The sequence below is a fragment of the Paramisgurnus dabryanus genome, chromosome 1 (assembly GCF_030506205.2).
Source record: "Paramisgurnus dabryanus chromosome 1, PD_genome_1.1, whole genome shotgun sequence".
NCBI lineage: Eukaryota > Metazoa > Chordata > Actinopteri > Cypriniformes > Cobitidae > Paramisgurnus > Paramisgurnus dabryanus.
In genome coordinates, this window is record NC_133337.1 from 6922013 (window position 1) to 6939793 (window position 17781).

The window sequence follows — 17781 nt, forward strand, 5'->3', positions numbered from 1 at the left end:
CATACACACATGGACAAACACACACTGGTACTGCTGTACTGCACCTGCTCCTCACAGTTCTGACTAGATGGGACTGGCTACAGCTCCGAATACACACACGCACGCACACACACACTGCCTCCCTTTTTCACAATACTGTATATACATTTCTCCCATTACTTTTTTACACCTTATTATTTCTCATCCTGCTTTTACCAACTGTCTTTCTCTCTATCCATCTCTTCATTTTCTTTTAGCACCCTGACACCATATACAAACCACTAACACACAATTTAATGTATTGCCAACGTAATTATAACGTATGACAGCGTGTTTGAGGGCTTCCAGAGGGATCTCATTAGCGCAGCATGCACGCTGTCTGTTTGAGTCCCACGTAATTCTCAACGCTCCTAAAATCCCCCCGAAAGAAAGACGAGAGACAAAGCCAAGGGACCCCGACGGAAGAAACAAAAGTAATCGTTCAGAGAAGCATGTGCTTTGTAGTTTAAAGTCCTGTTGAGCTAAATAGTAATTTTTTGTTTTTTTCTGTATTATTATTTTTTGGGCAAGTTTTAAATGCTAGTTGGATATACAGTACACTGTAATACAAAATTCTATATTGTGTTAAATCAACATATATTTTTATGTTACTTTAGGTTAAACAATTCAACTTGGTTTTTATAAGTTATGTCAACTTATCATAGGTCAAAACGTAAAATAGTAGGTGGAAATGACTTGAAAAACCAAGATGTTTTAACTAAATGCTGCAATATTTTTACAGTGTAGGTATGGCTCTGAATATTAGAAATTATTGCAGTGATACTTTTAGATTTCCAAACAATGCTATTGTTTTCATTTGATCATTTAATAGAAAAAAATACAGGTTATTTTCAACCTAATATCAACGTAGCACATCTGTGGTATGTTAATGATTATCACAGGTGATAATTTCTCTTATGTATGCATAAATGAATAGGATACTCATTAAAAGTGCATTAAAAAGTATTCATTATGAAATTAATTATACTTGCTTAAACTGTTTAAAATAACGCACATTCCTATGACTCTGAGGCTATTTTATTTTACATTGAGAGGGTCACCTCATGGGGGGGGGAGTGACATATTGAGATCATGTGACCAGCCAAAATCGATTACAGTTTATTGAACATCAAATTTTTACAGGTCTTTTAGTGAAACCTCAGATTTTGTCACTAGAGGAATGAAGATGCTCTTTTGAATGGCCTTTTAGAAATGCACAGAGGGACTATAACAGAAGCACAGACAGATGGACTTTAAAGGGATAGTTCACCCATGGTTTACTCACCCTTATGCGGCACCAAACTTGCATAACTTCTCTTCTTCTGCGAATGCAAGTGAAGAATACTCACGCTAGTTTATACCATACAACAAAAGCATGCAATGATCAAACGGCACTGGTTGTTGACGTAAACAGTCATGATGCATCAAGGCTGAATACGGCACAAAGGTTTTTCCTTTGTGTTCAGTAGAAGAACTTACAGAAAATGATACGGACATTAAGGTAAATATTTTTGATTTTATTTTAATGTATCACTTTTTGGTGAACCCTTTCTCCATTGTCAGTGTGTTAAATTCAGCCCTTAGCTATCAAACACTTTGTGTGCTGTATAGAGACGTGTGTGTGTGTGTGTCTCTTGGCTGGTGATGTTAATCAGTGCTGTGAATGTTCCTGTTGATGAGTGTGAGTCCACACAGCTGTTCTGAAGTCTGTTGTGTGCCCAGGCCTGTGTGTGTGTGTGTGCGTGCTTGTGTGAGACGTCAGGTTGTGTAGGCAGATGTCTCATTGCACAGATGGATTTGTCACTCCTGCCTTTCGGACTGTCCGGTTTGGATGCACTGGGCCAGAAATGCTTCAAATCCACTAAATGTATACTTAAGACTACCATTAACACCTAATTGTTTTCATAACCGTGCCTGACAATTAGCATATGTGCTCTGACACATCAAGTTGTGACACAGTGCAGGTTTAAATCTGCCGACCGGTTTCCCCTTTCGTCTCCTCATTAATTCCTGTCTTAAAATGTCAAAATGACTTATTTATCAGGTCAGAATGAATTTACATATTTGATCCATCATGCTTGCATAATTGATGAGATATTACCAATTGGTTTGAGTGGGTTTGCTTTGTATTTTTGCTTTTACATTTTTTGAAAGCAATTACACGTCATCATTCTGAGAATCAATGACTCCAGAATGTACAAAACAAATCCAAACAGACGTTATCTCGTGTGTAAATCTGTGACTGCATGTGTGTGTTTGGAAATGTATGTATGTGTGTGTGTATGTCTCATGCTGGGTGTTGCATAAATTATGCTGGGGACCAAATGTCCCATATTTACCACATTTGAACCCAAAGAGAGAGAGAGAGAGAGAGAGAGAGAGAGAGAGAGAGAGAGAGAGAGAGAGAATAAGAGGAAAAGTTACACAAAGCATGTACAGCCATCTTTCACAGAAAAACATAAGCACACACACACACACACACACACACACACACACACACACACTTGTATCGACTCAAGGCCGGTCTAATCCCTGTATTTTCAGAGACTGATATACTCTTCCATCCATGGTCTCTCTCTCTTTCTCCCTCTCTTATTCTGTGGTGTGTTTGTGTGTCGGTGTGGAGCGCAGTAGCTGCAGTGTGTGTTTAAGCTGGTCTCTCAAGCTGTGCTTTTCCGGCTGGAGGCTCGTGTGAATGGACCGCTTGCTTCTTTCAGATTAAACATCCAAGTCCAGCCGGCCCTGCAGTTCAGCAAAAGACAACACGGCATACTGCACTGTATACATTAAACTACACAACAATGAACTGAATTCTGTATACACAACTGTATAAAATATACAACTAAACACCACACTGCAGTGACTGCACTAAATACTGTTTACAAAACAATACATAACACACAACTAAACAACACATCAAACTGCACTGAATGCTGTATACAAGTACACAAAACATAAAACTACACAGCAAAGTATCCTGCAAACTCCACCGAATGGTGTATACGAAACAACAATACACAACACGGCACACTGCATTTAATACTGTATACAAAACTACAATACACAACAACAGAGCACACTGAGTTGAATACTGTACACAAAACTACAATACACCACACTGAGTTGAATACTGTATAAAAAAGTACAATACACAACACAGCAAACTGCATTTAATGCTGTAAAGAAAACTACAATATACAAAACATACAACTACACAACACAGCACATTGTGTTGAATACTGTATGTGATACTACACAAAATATACAACACAATTTTTTTGCAAAACTGCATAAAAACCCAATAAATCAGTATTGATTGCAAAAATCCATAAAATGGACATCACACTACACTAAATGCAAAACTACACAAACAAACAAACAAATAAACAACACCGTGAACTCCATTTCCTGAATTAAGGCAATGGAGACGTCATGTTGTGACCGACGAATTGGGAACGCACTTCGCGGGACCAATCTACTTTGAGAAACTAAAACGCAATGAACTTGACATGCAGGTATTTGCATCAGCTGGTGATGCCCTGCCGCGCGAGTATTAAACGAGCAGCAGGTGCAATACCAAATCAGCTATTTTTGCTGAGAAAGCCGAGCATCAGTGTCTGGCTGGTATCAGCAATGGAACAACAAACTGTGGCGACGGGGGTTGTGATCACATGACTATGACGTCATGACTGTTGAATTGGGAATCCCTACCAAAACTGCACTGCAGCTGACCCTTCCAGTGCCTGCGTAAACCTTCTGTCTTCTGTGTTTAAGATGCGGAACCTGGGCTTAATGCAGAAGGCCGTTCACTACTTGTTACTTAACCCACGATAATGAACTAGGCATACTGGAAAGTGAACCCATCTGGACAGAACTAGGAGCGCTGGTTCTTGCTTCGGCTTTAACTGTTGTATATTCGGCAGTTTTGCAACAACGGACAGAATAGCTTTTCTCATGTATTTCTCCACTGCCATTATTGAACTACAACTCCAACTGACGCACGATCTCAAGGTCATCGTTCTTAGCCACCCCCCTCTGTTCACTGATTGGACCTGCAGATTTTTGCAGGAGAAAACGAAACTCTACACAGCAGTCCCAGACGTAGTACTAAAGCGAAGTGAAAATTAACCGGAAGCACGTAGGAGGGTGGAGCCGGGCTACACAAACGCTGCATCAGCGTGCTGAATGCCCAAGAACAAAAGACACAAATTGTGACGATCCTTAGGACCCATATATTTGCCACATCTGGAACTGCAAGGACGAAATGACATCTTTAAACAGACGCACTCGCCGTGACACGAGAGAATGGCTGTCTTTAAAAAGACACAAAATCTACTCGTGCTCCTCTTTTAAGGAAATCACTTTTTAATGCTGTTCTGAGTTGATGACTCACACAGGGGAGTAAATTGCACACACGCAAACTCAAGTTCAAAACTGAAAGTAAAGGGAAATCCGCGAGCCTCTGCTGAAGTGCTTTCTCCAACTAACTTCAGCACGCAGTGCCGACAGATGCAAATACCTCAATGCCAAGTTCATTGGCGTTTTTGTACTTTCTCGAAGTAGATTGGTCCCGCAAAGCGTGGTCCCAATTCGTCAGTCATGACGTGAAAGGAAACTGCACTGAATACTGTACATACAAAATTTACAACTGCACAACACAGCACTGACTACTGAATGCAACTACACAACAGAGCACAGTGCACTGACTACTGTATACAAAACTACACAAAAAACACAGTGACACAACTGCACTAAATGCTTATATACAAATTCTGTACAAACATACAAAAGCAGTCCCTAAATATAAAATACATAACCCTCAAAAACAAATATGCCTTACAATATACAACCCTATATCCACAACCACCCCTCTTTTCCTAATAGATTTCAAAGTGAACGGTCCAAAATTCTGTGAAAGTTTGTGTATGTGTGTATGTTGAAAAGTGTTGTGGGCTTTTATAGTTTTGTAAAGAATATGAAATCAAGGGTATCCTTATTGTTCATTCACACCAATGTGTGTATGCGTGAGTGCTTGTGCGATGTTGACTGCAGTTCTTACGTGCTAAGATCTCGGTGGACCACTATGACCCGCAAGCTATTAATTGAAACAGTATCTCTTAATGAGGTTATGTGTGTGTGTCAGATAAAGTGGCTGCCTGATGCTGCCTGAACTCCTCAGAGGTGCAACATCCTATTCCTACACATTGCCAACCTCTCCTGCTCTGTACACACATTTGGGTCAGTGTCAAAAAAGTCACATTACTAATTATTCACTGTTGCATACTGTACCTGCTTCTGTGGTGGAAACACATACGCATAATAATACATACACCTCTGTAATTAGGGTCTGGATACCACCAGCATCTTTAATTACATCGCCACAGGTGAGGATGAACAGAGCTCTCCTATTTTGTGTGTTTATGTATATATGCATACATTGATTTAGATTTTGATGTAGATATTGCTCACTTCTAAAACTTAGTGAGCTGCCTATTAAGGTGGCTTTGGTGACCTTTGAAGTACGATTGTTAAAAAATACACAGATATCCTGATGTAAAAGGCTCTCATTGTACCATGTTTTCAAGCAATGTTAACACAAACTTTAAAAACTGCATATAAAACTAAGCTGCATCTTAACAATTCCAAAGGCACCTTAATAGGCACAAACTTCTATTGACCCGTAAATGAACCTTTTGATCTTCGGCTCTATGCCCTCATTGATTTCTGTCATGCTAGCACATATACTTTATCTTTCTGCTGAAAATGCAACACCTCACCAGCAGCAAGAGTTGATTTAGATTTCACATTTCTCTCAATCATTAATGCATTCTTTTTAAATAGAGATTTTCTTATAAGTCTCATCTTATTTTCCTCAGAGAATCTTGAAGTTAACCAATGGAATGAAATATTGAAGCACAGCTGCCCCACGGCCTTTTCCTCCCAGCTGTCCGTTTTAAACATTTATGATAAAATCTCACCGATATGATTTGGCCAATGGAGTTTTTGCACACACACAGCATAGCTGTATTAGTTAAGACCCCTCATAAATGCAGTAGTTTTCATAGTAAACGTTATAATACTGTATAATTATTTGTGACCTAATCCAGGCTAAAGTGTCATAATCTAATTTTATAATATTAGGAGCATCAAAGTTTGATTTTTATCATTGATTTCAATCTTTGGCACAATCTTACTCAGTCAATATTAAAGATATCAAGGTTATATTCTCACTGAATGTTCTTTACATTATGTAGTATGATCACAAAAAATGACAATAGCTGGGTTTTCACAAACTTGGTTACATATTTCTAACCTTAACACACATCAACATTATAACATATAATGCAAAACATGATTTGTCCGATTTATGAGCTTGAAAAATATTATGTAGGGTTTTAAATGTTTTAGTTTATATGTCAGTTTTTCATGCTGAAAACGTATACAACCCTTAGGTTTTTCATGATAGTTTAAAAAAAATAAACTCTTGTCATCATTAACCATTAAGCTGTTCCAAACCTATACAAATGTATTTGTTTGGTCGAATAGGAATTTATTTTGCAGAATGTGTGTAATCAAGCAGGCCTGGGGCACAAATGACTTCCATAGTAGTAGAAAATATTTTTCATTTCTGTTTAGCAGAACAAAGAAATTCATACAGCTTTTATTTGTGAAGGCATTTTTAAAGAATTGGCCTTGACAAATATAGCCAAACCTGTACACGCACATACAAATAAATTGTTTAACACCGCTCAAGTGTATTTCAGTCCAGAAAATGTAAAATTGAATCGACTTTGTTTCTTCTTTGGTGGTGGTGTGGCATCATGGGAGAAACGACACTAAAGCAAGCATCTGTTTTTTTACTCACCCTGACAAAATGAAAAACAACATCTGAAATGATAAATACACAGATGGTTCAGTGAATCAAGCGCACTGGTTGCTCTGTGTCACACTTAAGTGAATTACACATGTTGGTCTAATGGTCTGGCCTTATCAAAATCTTATTTATTAAAGTCACACTTTCTGAATTACACGCTTGGATTTTAAAGCTTTTTAAAGTCGTTTCACAGTGTCCCTGCTTAATCAGGATTTTCTTTTTTCTTTAGTATTCACATTGGACTCTCTGTGTGTGTGGGTGTGTGTGTGTGGGGGGGGGGTGGGGGTGTGGGGTGGGGGTGTGTGTTTATTAAGCTCTATCCTCTCACTTAGTAAAAGGCTGTTTGGAACACCAATAAAGAGTCCTTTCCCCGATCCAGTATAATTGAGACATCCATGTAAAGATGGAAATGAATATTTCAACAGCACCATCAAAATGCAAAGGCCATTTGAAATGTTTTAAGATTAGATTATTCAAACGGCGTCCGTGGACCTTCAGATGTTATCATAAATGTTTAGACTCTAAAGTGATTTGAATGATAATAACACAAAATCAAAGGAAAATCGGATTTGGTCTCCCACGAGTACTTGCTTCCCTCTTGACCTTACTGAGATGATGGAGCCCAGGGCTGCTTTGGATAGCTCCTCAAAGTCTTTCCTGTTGTGTGTGCGTGTATTTGTATTTCAGGACAGTGATGTGTCAAGCAGCCTATAAAAGTAAACGTTTCAAGTGACTGCGCTCTATAAATTACAAAATCTACGTAAAGGCAAAGGAACCTTCATGTGTAAACTGGCACACGCACACTTTATTTTAACATATTCGTACACGTAAATGCGTAAATCCGCCATGGTGGAGGAAGATGGATCTGGGGACAGATTGTTAGTGACATGTTAATTTCTATACCGTCAGTCAAGCTGCATCTGCAATCAAAGTGATGGGCCATAAGCTTCTCCCCCAATTCTCTCTCTCTTTCTGTTTCAGTCTCTTCCTGCTTTCTGTTTCTTCTTACCTCTCTCCTCTCTGTCTTTCCTCCATCGTCTCTTTGTTCTCAGTCACTTTTACCAACTGTGTTCATTATAACCATTATTACAAACTAGTTGCATTGGCAGTGGACTGAACTTGTAAGAATTGGTCCTAACTAGTGCATGTTTAACTAGTACACTTTTCAGATCACTTAACACTGCCCATCTAAAAACTATAAACAGGCTTGAGCCTAAAAACACCCTGCTTGGAGTTTCCGGTTGGTTAATATTGGGGGGGGGTGCGGGTCCAGCAGGGAAACCAGTAGTAGCCATTTTAACTTACTGTAGATAGATGAGGCTGGTTAACCAAGGTACCCTTGTTAGTTAAGATAGCTAGAAAATCTGGGGAAGAAAGGAAATAAATGCTGGCAAACTATGTTAGCTGGACTCAAACCAATGTTGTAGTCGAGTCCAGCTTATTCGAGTCAAGACCAAGACCAAAAACTGTCAAGTCAGTGTTGAGTCCAAATCAAGACATAAAGGTTTATCTGGACTCAACAGTTTTTGGTCTTGACTCGAATGAACTGGACTCAACTACAACACTGACTCAAACTTGAGCACATGTGGCTAACCACTAGGCCATGTCTTCACAATGGCATTTTTTCCTTTTTGTTTTCATGTTTGGTCCAATTCAAATCTTTTCCTGTCCTCTGAAAGATGTGAAAGTCAGATCAAAGCCACTTCTATTCGTGATGGGACTTATTTTTCCTGTAATTTTATCATCATAGACGTATAATATTACGCACGTACAGTCCCCACATACAGATCCTAATGGAAATGTCATCCACCTTCATCAGCAACAAGATCAGTGCAAAACAAGAAAAGATGCAGGTGGTTATGATCAAACTCACAATGTTACACATCACTAGGCCTTAACAATGTTTTTTTTGGTGTGTGCACACAGGCAACCATGGTACTACGGCTGGGGTTTTAATCTACCACGAGGACAAGCTCTACTGGACAAGTGGAACCAAATCCCAGATTCCACGGATATCCTTCTCACACATTGCCCTCCTCTGGGTAAGACCTACACTACACACACACACACACACGCGCGCGCACACACACACACACACACACACAAAGCCTTTTTGTAATACATACATACAGTTTTATTTCGTCCTTATCCTCACACACTCGCACTCTGTGGTTTGACAGATGGAGTTGCTACAGCTGGCCGCTAAAGCATGTAAAAATGAGACGCTCCTTTTCAGTGCGGCAAATCCCTTCACACATTTTAAAAACCTTACACACACACACCCTTAGACGTACAGAGAGTATGTTTCTGCATAAAGATGTTGACAGTTTAAAAGTATTTGAGCTTAGAAAATGTGACACGCTTCATTCTCATAAGATTGTGTCTCTCTTTACATTTGAGTAAGTGTTGCAAATTACCCCTAAATGTCGTCTCCGAAGATTAAAAAGTGCACGTTTGCGTTACATGTATAGATGTCAGACTGCAAATAAGACTGTAAAATCGAGTTTGCTGTCTGTCCCAATCATTTTGCTTTCAGTCATTTTTTGCTTTCTGTATATAAACACAAACTGTAAAAAGGATTACCTGGTTGCCTTTAATAAGTTGTACAAAAATATTGTGTAAACTAATCTTTTTGAGTTGAACTAACTAACATTATTATTTAAAGGTCAAAGATCGAAAAAGCACTTGTAACATTACTGCTCCAGAGGTATTAAACTTCATTGAATTGGACTTAAATTTACAGAGATTACACCCCATAATTCACATGCCTGGAGCCTCAAAGCCTCAATTTCTTACTCCGTTCTATCATTCTTGCAGGTTTTTCATTTTACTGTGTTTCTCTCTGTCAATGCTTTGTTATGTCATCGTGCATCATTTACTTTAATAGGTTTTTTGGACTGGGTGCCCAGAAAGATGCAACGTGTTGGTTGCATGGAACTACTGAACACAGTTCAGAGGAGAGTTCAGCCCAAACTACATGTTTTTGGACACATTCATGAAGGTAACCTACACTCACAAAAGTTCACAATGCAACTTTTCGCAAAGATTTGGGGCTGCATAGCAATTAATTGTGACTAATCGTTTGCAGAAAAAACGTTACATCATATATGTGTGCATCATATATGTACATCATATATGTGTGTGTGTGTACTGTGTATAATAGTTATGTATAAATATAAATACACACACATGCATGTATAATTTTAAGAGAAAATATACTTTTATTTGGGCTGTTAATTTAATGTGTTAATTAGATATGGTTAAAAATAACAAATTAACATTTTTAATGCATTTAACGCATCCGATCAAACCAGTGCTGCATCGTCACAAAAGTGTATAATTTCACATGCTTTGAAGCTATGCCAATTTAAATATTTAAGCACAAGACGCGAAACAGATCTCAATGCAGTGCTCACACGCTGTTTAAGAAGTTTTAGTGTGTGTGCGCAACTCGCGTGTCTAAAGTCCGTTCCCAAAAAAATTTCATTTCAAGGCTTCAGACTAATGCTACCTAAAGCATGGGTCCCCCAGAAAAAACATTTACTGGAGTAAATGCCATTTTCTCGATTTCTGGTGCCTTTTAATGAAACAATTTCTTTTATAGCCTAAATTTTTTTTACCTTGGCTTGTCGTTGGAGTACATGGGGCGAATGTGGTGAAAATACGTAATGGAGTGTAAATTATATGGACTCAGAATGAGCCAAGTGGATTGGATTTGAGGAAGCAGAAGCGTGGAAATTGGCTGTAGCTGAAACGTGAAATGGAGTTTAATTTATAAAGGCATTCCTTTAGTGCCCAAGCTCAGTCCTGGAGGACCAGTGTCCTGCAGAGTTTAGCTCCAACCCTAATCAAACAGCTAATTAAGGTTTTACTTAGCATACTAGAAATTGTCAGGCAGGTGTGCTGAGGGAAGTTGGAGCTGAACTCTGCAGGACACTGACCATCCAGGACGAGTTTGGGCACCCCTGCTTAAGTCGAATGGATTTGACTGACAGCACTTTGACAAAGGGACATATGTGCAAAATTAAAGAAAAAGTGAATGGGTCCAATATCACTGAAAAGTCATAGAAAGTGAGGGTCTTTTAATTAACATAAAAACATATGTTGATATAACTTTAAATCACACATGTAAATATTTCGTAGATATATGTGTGTGTATTTATATATACATAATTATTAAACACACACATATATGATGTAAACAAAAACTTTTATTTTGCAAACAATAAGTCACGATTTATAGTTATGCTGCCCTAAAACAAATGGAAAAATTAATATTCATAAATTATACAGACAATGAGCCCATAAAGGAGACGTGCTGTGATCTCAAACATATTAATTTATACTGTCATGTCAATCCACCCTGTTTTGAGGTTAGCAGGGCACGCTTTCTCCCATGGTGCCTTGGCTTCTGACAGCTCTATTGCAAGAACTAGATCACATTCTTATGCACAGTAAATATAGTTGCACTCAATATGCCTAATAGAGAATTAATATTTTAGAGAGAAAGGCAATTGCATTCATATACGTTATGCATGACAGTATGTAAACATTTTCCAGTTCTGTCTTTTATTACAATTTAAAACATAAAACATGCAGGTAATTTTTTGATGTTTACAATTTTATAGTCCTACATAGCATAACACAGTTACATACATTTTTAGCTTAAGTTTAAGGTTTTTTAGCTTAACCTTAGCTGCACTAACTGTTTTATATACTCAATGCTACATAAATGTCCTGCAGTATTTTGAATCTATGAATTTTGTTTGTGTGAGCTAGGTTACGGTATGATGACCGATGGAACCACCACATTCATTAATGCCTCTGCGTGCACAGTGAACTTCCAGCCTGTGAACGCGCCCATCGTTTTTGACTTGCCCAATCCCAGGAGCTCATGACTGAACCACGCCGCACCCACTACTGCATTTTTCCAATCAGGGTGTACATAGTGTATATACAGTAGAGCTGGAGGGAGAGACGCTTTTTGGGTTTTCCCAAGAAAATTTCATTCATTTTGTGCCGTGCATTTTGCCTCCTCAAAATGGACTTTCGAACTCTTTTCTGAAATTGACTTTTGCGTTGCACTTGAATCGGCGTGACAATCGCGTGTATTTATACGTTCATGGAAACCAATCAGGGCTCGAGATGATGGGAAGCCATGCTTTCTCATCATTGGCTGGCACTTATTAAAGGAACTTCGTAACCTTGTAGCCTCAATGGACTTAAAAAATCCCCAGCTTCTTTATTTTTTGCTCTGGCTCCATCCTTGAACGCTCCAGGATGTACCCAGAGAGCGCTATGGTGCAGACAAGTTTGTTCAGGGTCTCCTTCTTCGAGTCTTAGGCTTCAGTCACACCAAAAGCGCTTTAAACGCTTGCAAACGCAAGGCGCGACGCACTGCCTTTTTTTAAAAAAGAGCAGTGCGACGCGGCTTTTCATATTGCTAAGCAACCACCGAGTCAGCTGTCTTGTCAATCAAATATTGAAGCGTGAGCGCTCTTTTGCTGTTAACTGTCATATCAGCAGAAACTTTAAAAAGAGGACGCTTGCTCTGACCTTGTTTGAGGATGAGAGGTGCACAAACACGCAGGAGAGAGTGAGCGAGTGGAGTCCGGTTCTTCAAAGCAACTGTAAACTTCCCTCGCCACAACGTAAGGCCCGCCTCTCCCCTCATTCGATTGGACAATGGAAAGACACGAATGACGTCGGGCGCTTCTCCGCTCTCAGCGCTCCTTCAAAAACGCGTCCGCGGCAGGCGGCAAAAAACCGCAAGGCGCTCGGCGCGCATAAACAGCGCGCAAACGCGCCCTGCCCATAGAATATCATTCAAAAAAGGCGCCTGCAACTGCCATAAACGCTATTGGTGTGACTGGCCCCTAAGTCTTTCATCCTACTTTTCCTCTCTGTTAAATCTGCTTTTTCTTGTTATATGTTGCTCTTTTTAACTCAGGGGCCATGTTGGATGTCAGTGGGAGAAAAGTCCTGGCCCTAAATAGGAATGTAATGTTTTGAAATATTGATGGTTTTAAAAAAGAAACAAAAAATTGCCATTCATGCATTGTTCGATTTACTGTAAACGTGTAAACTGTGGGTGTGTTTTAAAGCAAACTGTCTATTACTGAAGCTGTGTGAATTTTTACAGTAGTTTGAAGTGTTTGTTTAAGGTCAAATATTTAAAAGCTTTTCATTTAACGTCTCAACATGCGCACAAAGCGCCCTTTTGCATAACAGTAATACGTTGCACTTTGATCCACATGATCTCCACTATAATTTATTAACATTCCTCCTGGTGATAATTTATTCCCATGTGTTTTACAGCTCTTCTGCATTACCCGTGTGTGGCGTTAGGCCTAATATGACCATTCTGTTGCAGAGGGTTTTTATTTGCTCCGTATAAATGGATGAATAAAAGCTAACAAATTATCATGCCGTGTGTGTGTGTGTGTGCGGACTCCTGTGTGTAAGTGCGATCAATCGCTTCTCTCTTATTGCCTGAGGAAATGTACAAATCAACAGATGGAGAGATCGAAGATAAAAAGAAAAATATTGGAAAATGTGACTGGGAAGGATGAGTTGATGTCTAGAAGACGGATTTCTGTCTCATCCTTCTTTATTTTTAAAGGGTTTCTTGCCGTTTGTTCACTTGTTTCGCATTTGGTCAAACTTTGTGCTTTGCTTTTTTGTGTCTTTACACCTTTTCTTTGTTTATTCACGGGCCTTTTCTTATAGGATGATGTGTCTTGTTTACTGCTGTTTTTACCCAGAATGCCATTGTGAATTCCCATATTTTACTGCTGAAGATACACCATAATTTCTCTTTATTTGGCATATTTAGTTTTTAGGTTCATTCATTTTTATGCCATCCAGACGAGATATGAAATGCTTTTTGATGTCAGAAAGATCACTTATACATAATACAAACTTAGAAGTTCCCATTTCCATTTATCTCTTTCACTCTCTTGTTCTCCTTAAATTTAAACTTACCTCGATCACGTGCATATGTGGTGTTCTTTCTCTTTAAACTCTGCCTTTCCTTTTGTCCGTCTTTTTTTTGTGTGGCTGCGTGAAAGAGAAGTCAATTCTTACATTATTATACCCACACTTTTTTGTTCTAATCAAAGGGCTCTGAATTTCATATCAATTATCTGGACGTGGCTAAAACTTAATTTACAAAGGTAAAATTGTCCTCGCTCCTGTATCACTTCACTTCTTCTCTCTTCCACACCTCTGCACACCCTAATGAAATCCCTCATTCAAATAATTACATGAGTAATCCTACGGGATGTAAGGTAATTTATTCCGGGCAGGCTTTTACCTTGCCATTAAAGACACTCTGTCATCCTTTCCATCACTGGCCGCATCTTACCTTACATATTCCCAATTTTCTTACATTTTCTTCAGCATCCACTCACCGAATCCTCTGTAGTACTCACAATCAACATCTGTCGGCTCATGTGCCATATACACGAATGTCCTCTGCTGTCAGCCATTTCTGTTTTTATCTCTCCGTGTCTTATAAACTGATCTTGCAAATGACAAACCCGCCGTATCTCCTCGTCAGCTGATTCTGTGGTCTTAAAGCTGAACACAGGACTGGTTTACTATGTACGTTTAGCACAGCTACAGTAAACATCCCGGGGTGTGTCGTTTGAAACTACGGCTATGTCCGAAAATGCATTACTGTGACAGTAGGTACTGAATTAGATGTGGTACCTACTTATCGATCATTAAAACAGTAGGTACTATATAGTATGAATATGGATAGTATGAATGATTTCGGATGTACCACATCCGCTATGTTGATGCATCACTTGACACATGTCGTCATAACAACAAGTTAGTCTGGAATGACTTTAAACAAGCGCAATTTTATTTGCATTTGAATAAAGCCATGTTACCACTTTCAGGCATTTTTAATAAAACAACACCCCTCCATCTTCTTCTTCATGGATAACTCCTCTCCTGAGGATAGCAAAGTGATCCCCAGGATCCCATCGAATGAACACTTCGGGATCTTGCCGGAAGTAGTAGGTCATCAAGGTACTTTTCACCTTCTGTTTTTCGAATAATATGTATTCGGACATACTACTCGCCTCGCCTACTGCTTTTTGTCTACTATATAGAATGGAAGTAGGCGGTTTGGGATGCAGCCTTGATGCCAGGGCTGCTGAGAAATGCGGTGGAACAAATGCGCCACTGCGAAAAAAATGAAACACAAAACAATTAACCGCAACAATGCATGCTGATTACAGTCATATGCTGCTTATGAAATGTTTGTTGTGGGGAAGACGTTTAATTTTGTCTTTTTGAATTAAGCGTATCCTGAAGCAGAAGTTGCTTGACTTGTTCTGTAAAGAAACCATTAAGTAGGCCTATGAAAACTGAATGCTGTTATTTGCTATACGGTGTCATCCTTAATGAATACAAGTGTCCTCCGGGGGAAAATATCCTCAGACCAAAATAATTATAACCACTTTTTATAGTTAAGCAGATGTTCAGCCTTTTACTGCATGTAGTTGCGGTAAAATGCATATAAAAAATAATTTTTTTTAGTCGACTTGTGTGGGACCTCACCTGAACTATTTAAAAATAACATTAAGTTGTTTTTGTTGTTATGCCTGTAGCCTATAAGACATATTTATTTAGAAAATGTACTTTTTAGGAGCCGATGGTGTAGTAGGCAGTGCTCTAACATATGGTGCAGACGCACTTTTGGAGACCCTTGTTCGATTCCCGGGTCAAGATTCTTTGTCAATTCTGTAGCCCTCTATCCGCCCTGTACTTTCCTATAGACAGTGTCCATCAAATTAAGGCAAAATATCCCCAAAAATAAAATAAAAACTATTCAAAAGAATTAAAAACAAATAATATTTGGAAAGTCACATGAAATTGACCAATAAACAAAATAGTGATGGGTTTATATAAAAACAGTGAAATGTGTCAAATAGGATACAGATACACAAATTAAAATGAAGTTTAACCTAAGTTTGTAAACATTTGTAAAAACTAAACACTTGTGATTGACACAATAAGTCAACAACCAATGCTTTGAGGCTGTTTACGTTTTTAAAAGCGACACTTTTAATAAACGACACAATGATAAAAAATGTATAGCTTTAGATGAAAGCTTTGAAATAAAATTGTAGTCAATCCGCTGTGTAATAAATATTTATGTGTGTAGATTTATTATTTAGATTAGGTAGTTGGTAGCTAGATCTGCATCATAAAAGTAATATAAACTAATTCAACAGGGTTTTTTAGGTTTTGGATTCCCGTAGTTTCACCACCTTTAATTCGCTTTCTCTGTAGGGATGAAACCGAGCTCTTTTGATCTTTGTTGAATTTCTTCTGAATAGGCTTTTAATATTTTGATCTATATGAATATGAGAATTACCATAATCTTCATAGTGTTTTCCATAGACTGAGATACAAGGTGCAATTTATGTGCAAGGTCAAGACACATCGTCCTATCTGCCTTCATTAACATATAAAACATCATCACCGCAGAAATGCCTCAGGGGCAAAAGAGCAATAGTCTGAGTTTCATTGCGTGCAGAATACAAATGGCTAAACATACATTTCTCTGACATAACTCTTGGAAAGTCATAACTTTACTGTTTGTTCGTTGGCCTGGGCATAATGCAGAAAAATGCACAACAGAGCGCCGAAGAAATGTTTGATGCCGCCAGATTTAGCCTGAATTGCCAAGTTTAGTCTCACCCTCCCACTTTTAACATGGCTTGGGGCGCTAAGGACTTACTCTGTGGGGAGTCATGCAAAACCAGCCCACCACCTCATTCTTTGTTCAGCTCTTTCTCTATGCCAAAAGTGACAAAACCTCCCAGTTCAGTCATCAGCACAGTGTCACAACAGAGCCGGAGGGTGGGGGAGTCCCTGCTGAGAATCTAGCCAATCTGGTGCCCGCCCTCTTTTCTTATCAGTGTACAGTGTACTGCACTGCTATTAACAGATAAAATGCAACATTAATGCAGATTCTGATTTAAGATTTAGATTTAACTATTCTTGGTGTCAGATTCCGTTACAGTCCAAATACTTCAAACATTGGCTGTGTCTGAAACAGCTCCCTTAAATAGTGCACTATATGAAGGAGCATCCATTATTAGTGGTGTCCAAAATCATAGTTGACACTATTGAGTGCATTCATTTCAACCCCACAACGCAATCGATGTACACTCACTGCTAGTCACTTCTCGTCCACTGAGGCTCACGCCGAATGAATTATCGCATCTCGGCAAAAGATGGCGCCCATACTGCAGCACTTCCTGTGAGCTCAAGTTTTTCCGAATTCACTCACTCGCTTTCTTTCATTCATCCGAGTGAACTATATTAGTGAAGTACAGTAATGTCGGGAATAGTAAATGAGGTATTGGGGGCTATTTCGGCTATTTCGGTCTTTTAACAAGCTCATACATAGTAAATTCTCTGTGGTCTTTACTGACAGTCATAACCTAAAAGATCATTCAGGGACTAATATGTTTAAACTTTAGTATTTTCTCTGATTCACTATTTCTATAAGTAATGCTTTTATATGCTTTGACAATAGAAATGATGATGATGATTTGGTCTTTCTCTCCTGTCTCACACCAGGAAAAATGTATTTTTGACTTAAAAAAAAAAAGAAGGTGCCATCTAAAATGTGAGGTGATGTATACATTCTTAGAAAGGATTTACACATCTTTGTGCGTTAAGCTTTTAACACCATTATGTATTATTTTGTGTTGATTTTGTTTTAAAATATAACACAAGTTGTGTTAAAAGTAACACAAAATGTGTTGTTACAATAATAACACTGAGATGTGTGGATTATGGGACAACGCATTTAGTGTGTTGTCCCAGAATCAACACTAATGTGTTGTTTTTAACACATT

The 17781-nt window shown here is 38.6% G+C and overlaps 1 protein-coding gene across 2 annotated transcripts in view; it reads left to right on the top strand.

Moving 5' to 3' along the window:
* The window catches only part of mpped1 (metallophosphoesterase domain containing 1), a 44246-nt gene extending 30930 nt beyond the window's left edge, over positions 1-13316 (top strand). Inside the window, exons 5-8 of one of the 2 annotated variants that reach the window (XR_010531698.2) lie at positions 8819-8934; positions 9780-9893; positions 11672-12235; positions 12774-13316. Coding sequence is in view for 1 of the 2 variants with exons in the window: in XM_065265825.2 (XP_065121897.1) it covers positions 8819-8934; positions 9780-9893; positions 11672-11790 (349 nt within the window). In the remaining variant the exon portion in view is untranslated. Of the gene's footprint in view, positions 1-8818; positions 8935-9779; positions 9894-11671 lie in introns of both variants that reach the window. The other variant, XM_065265825.2, reaches the window with a different exon arrangement.
* Positions 13317-17781: the final 4465 nt, after the last annotated feature.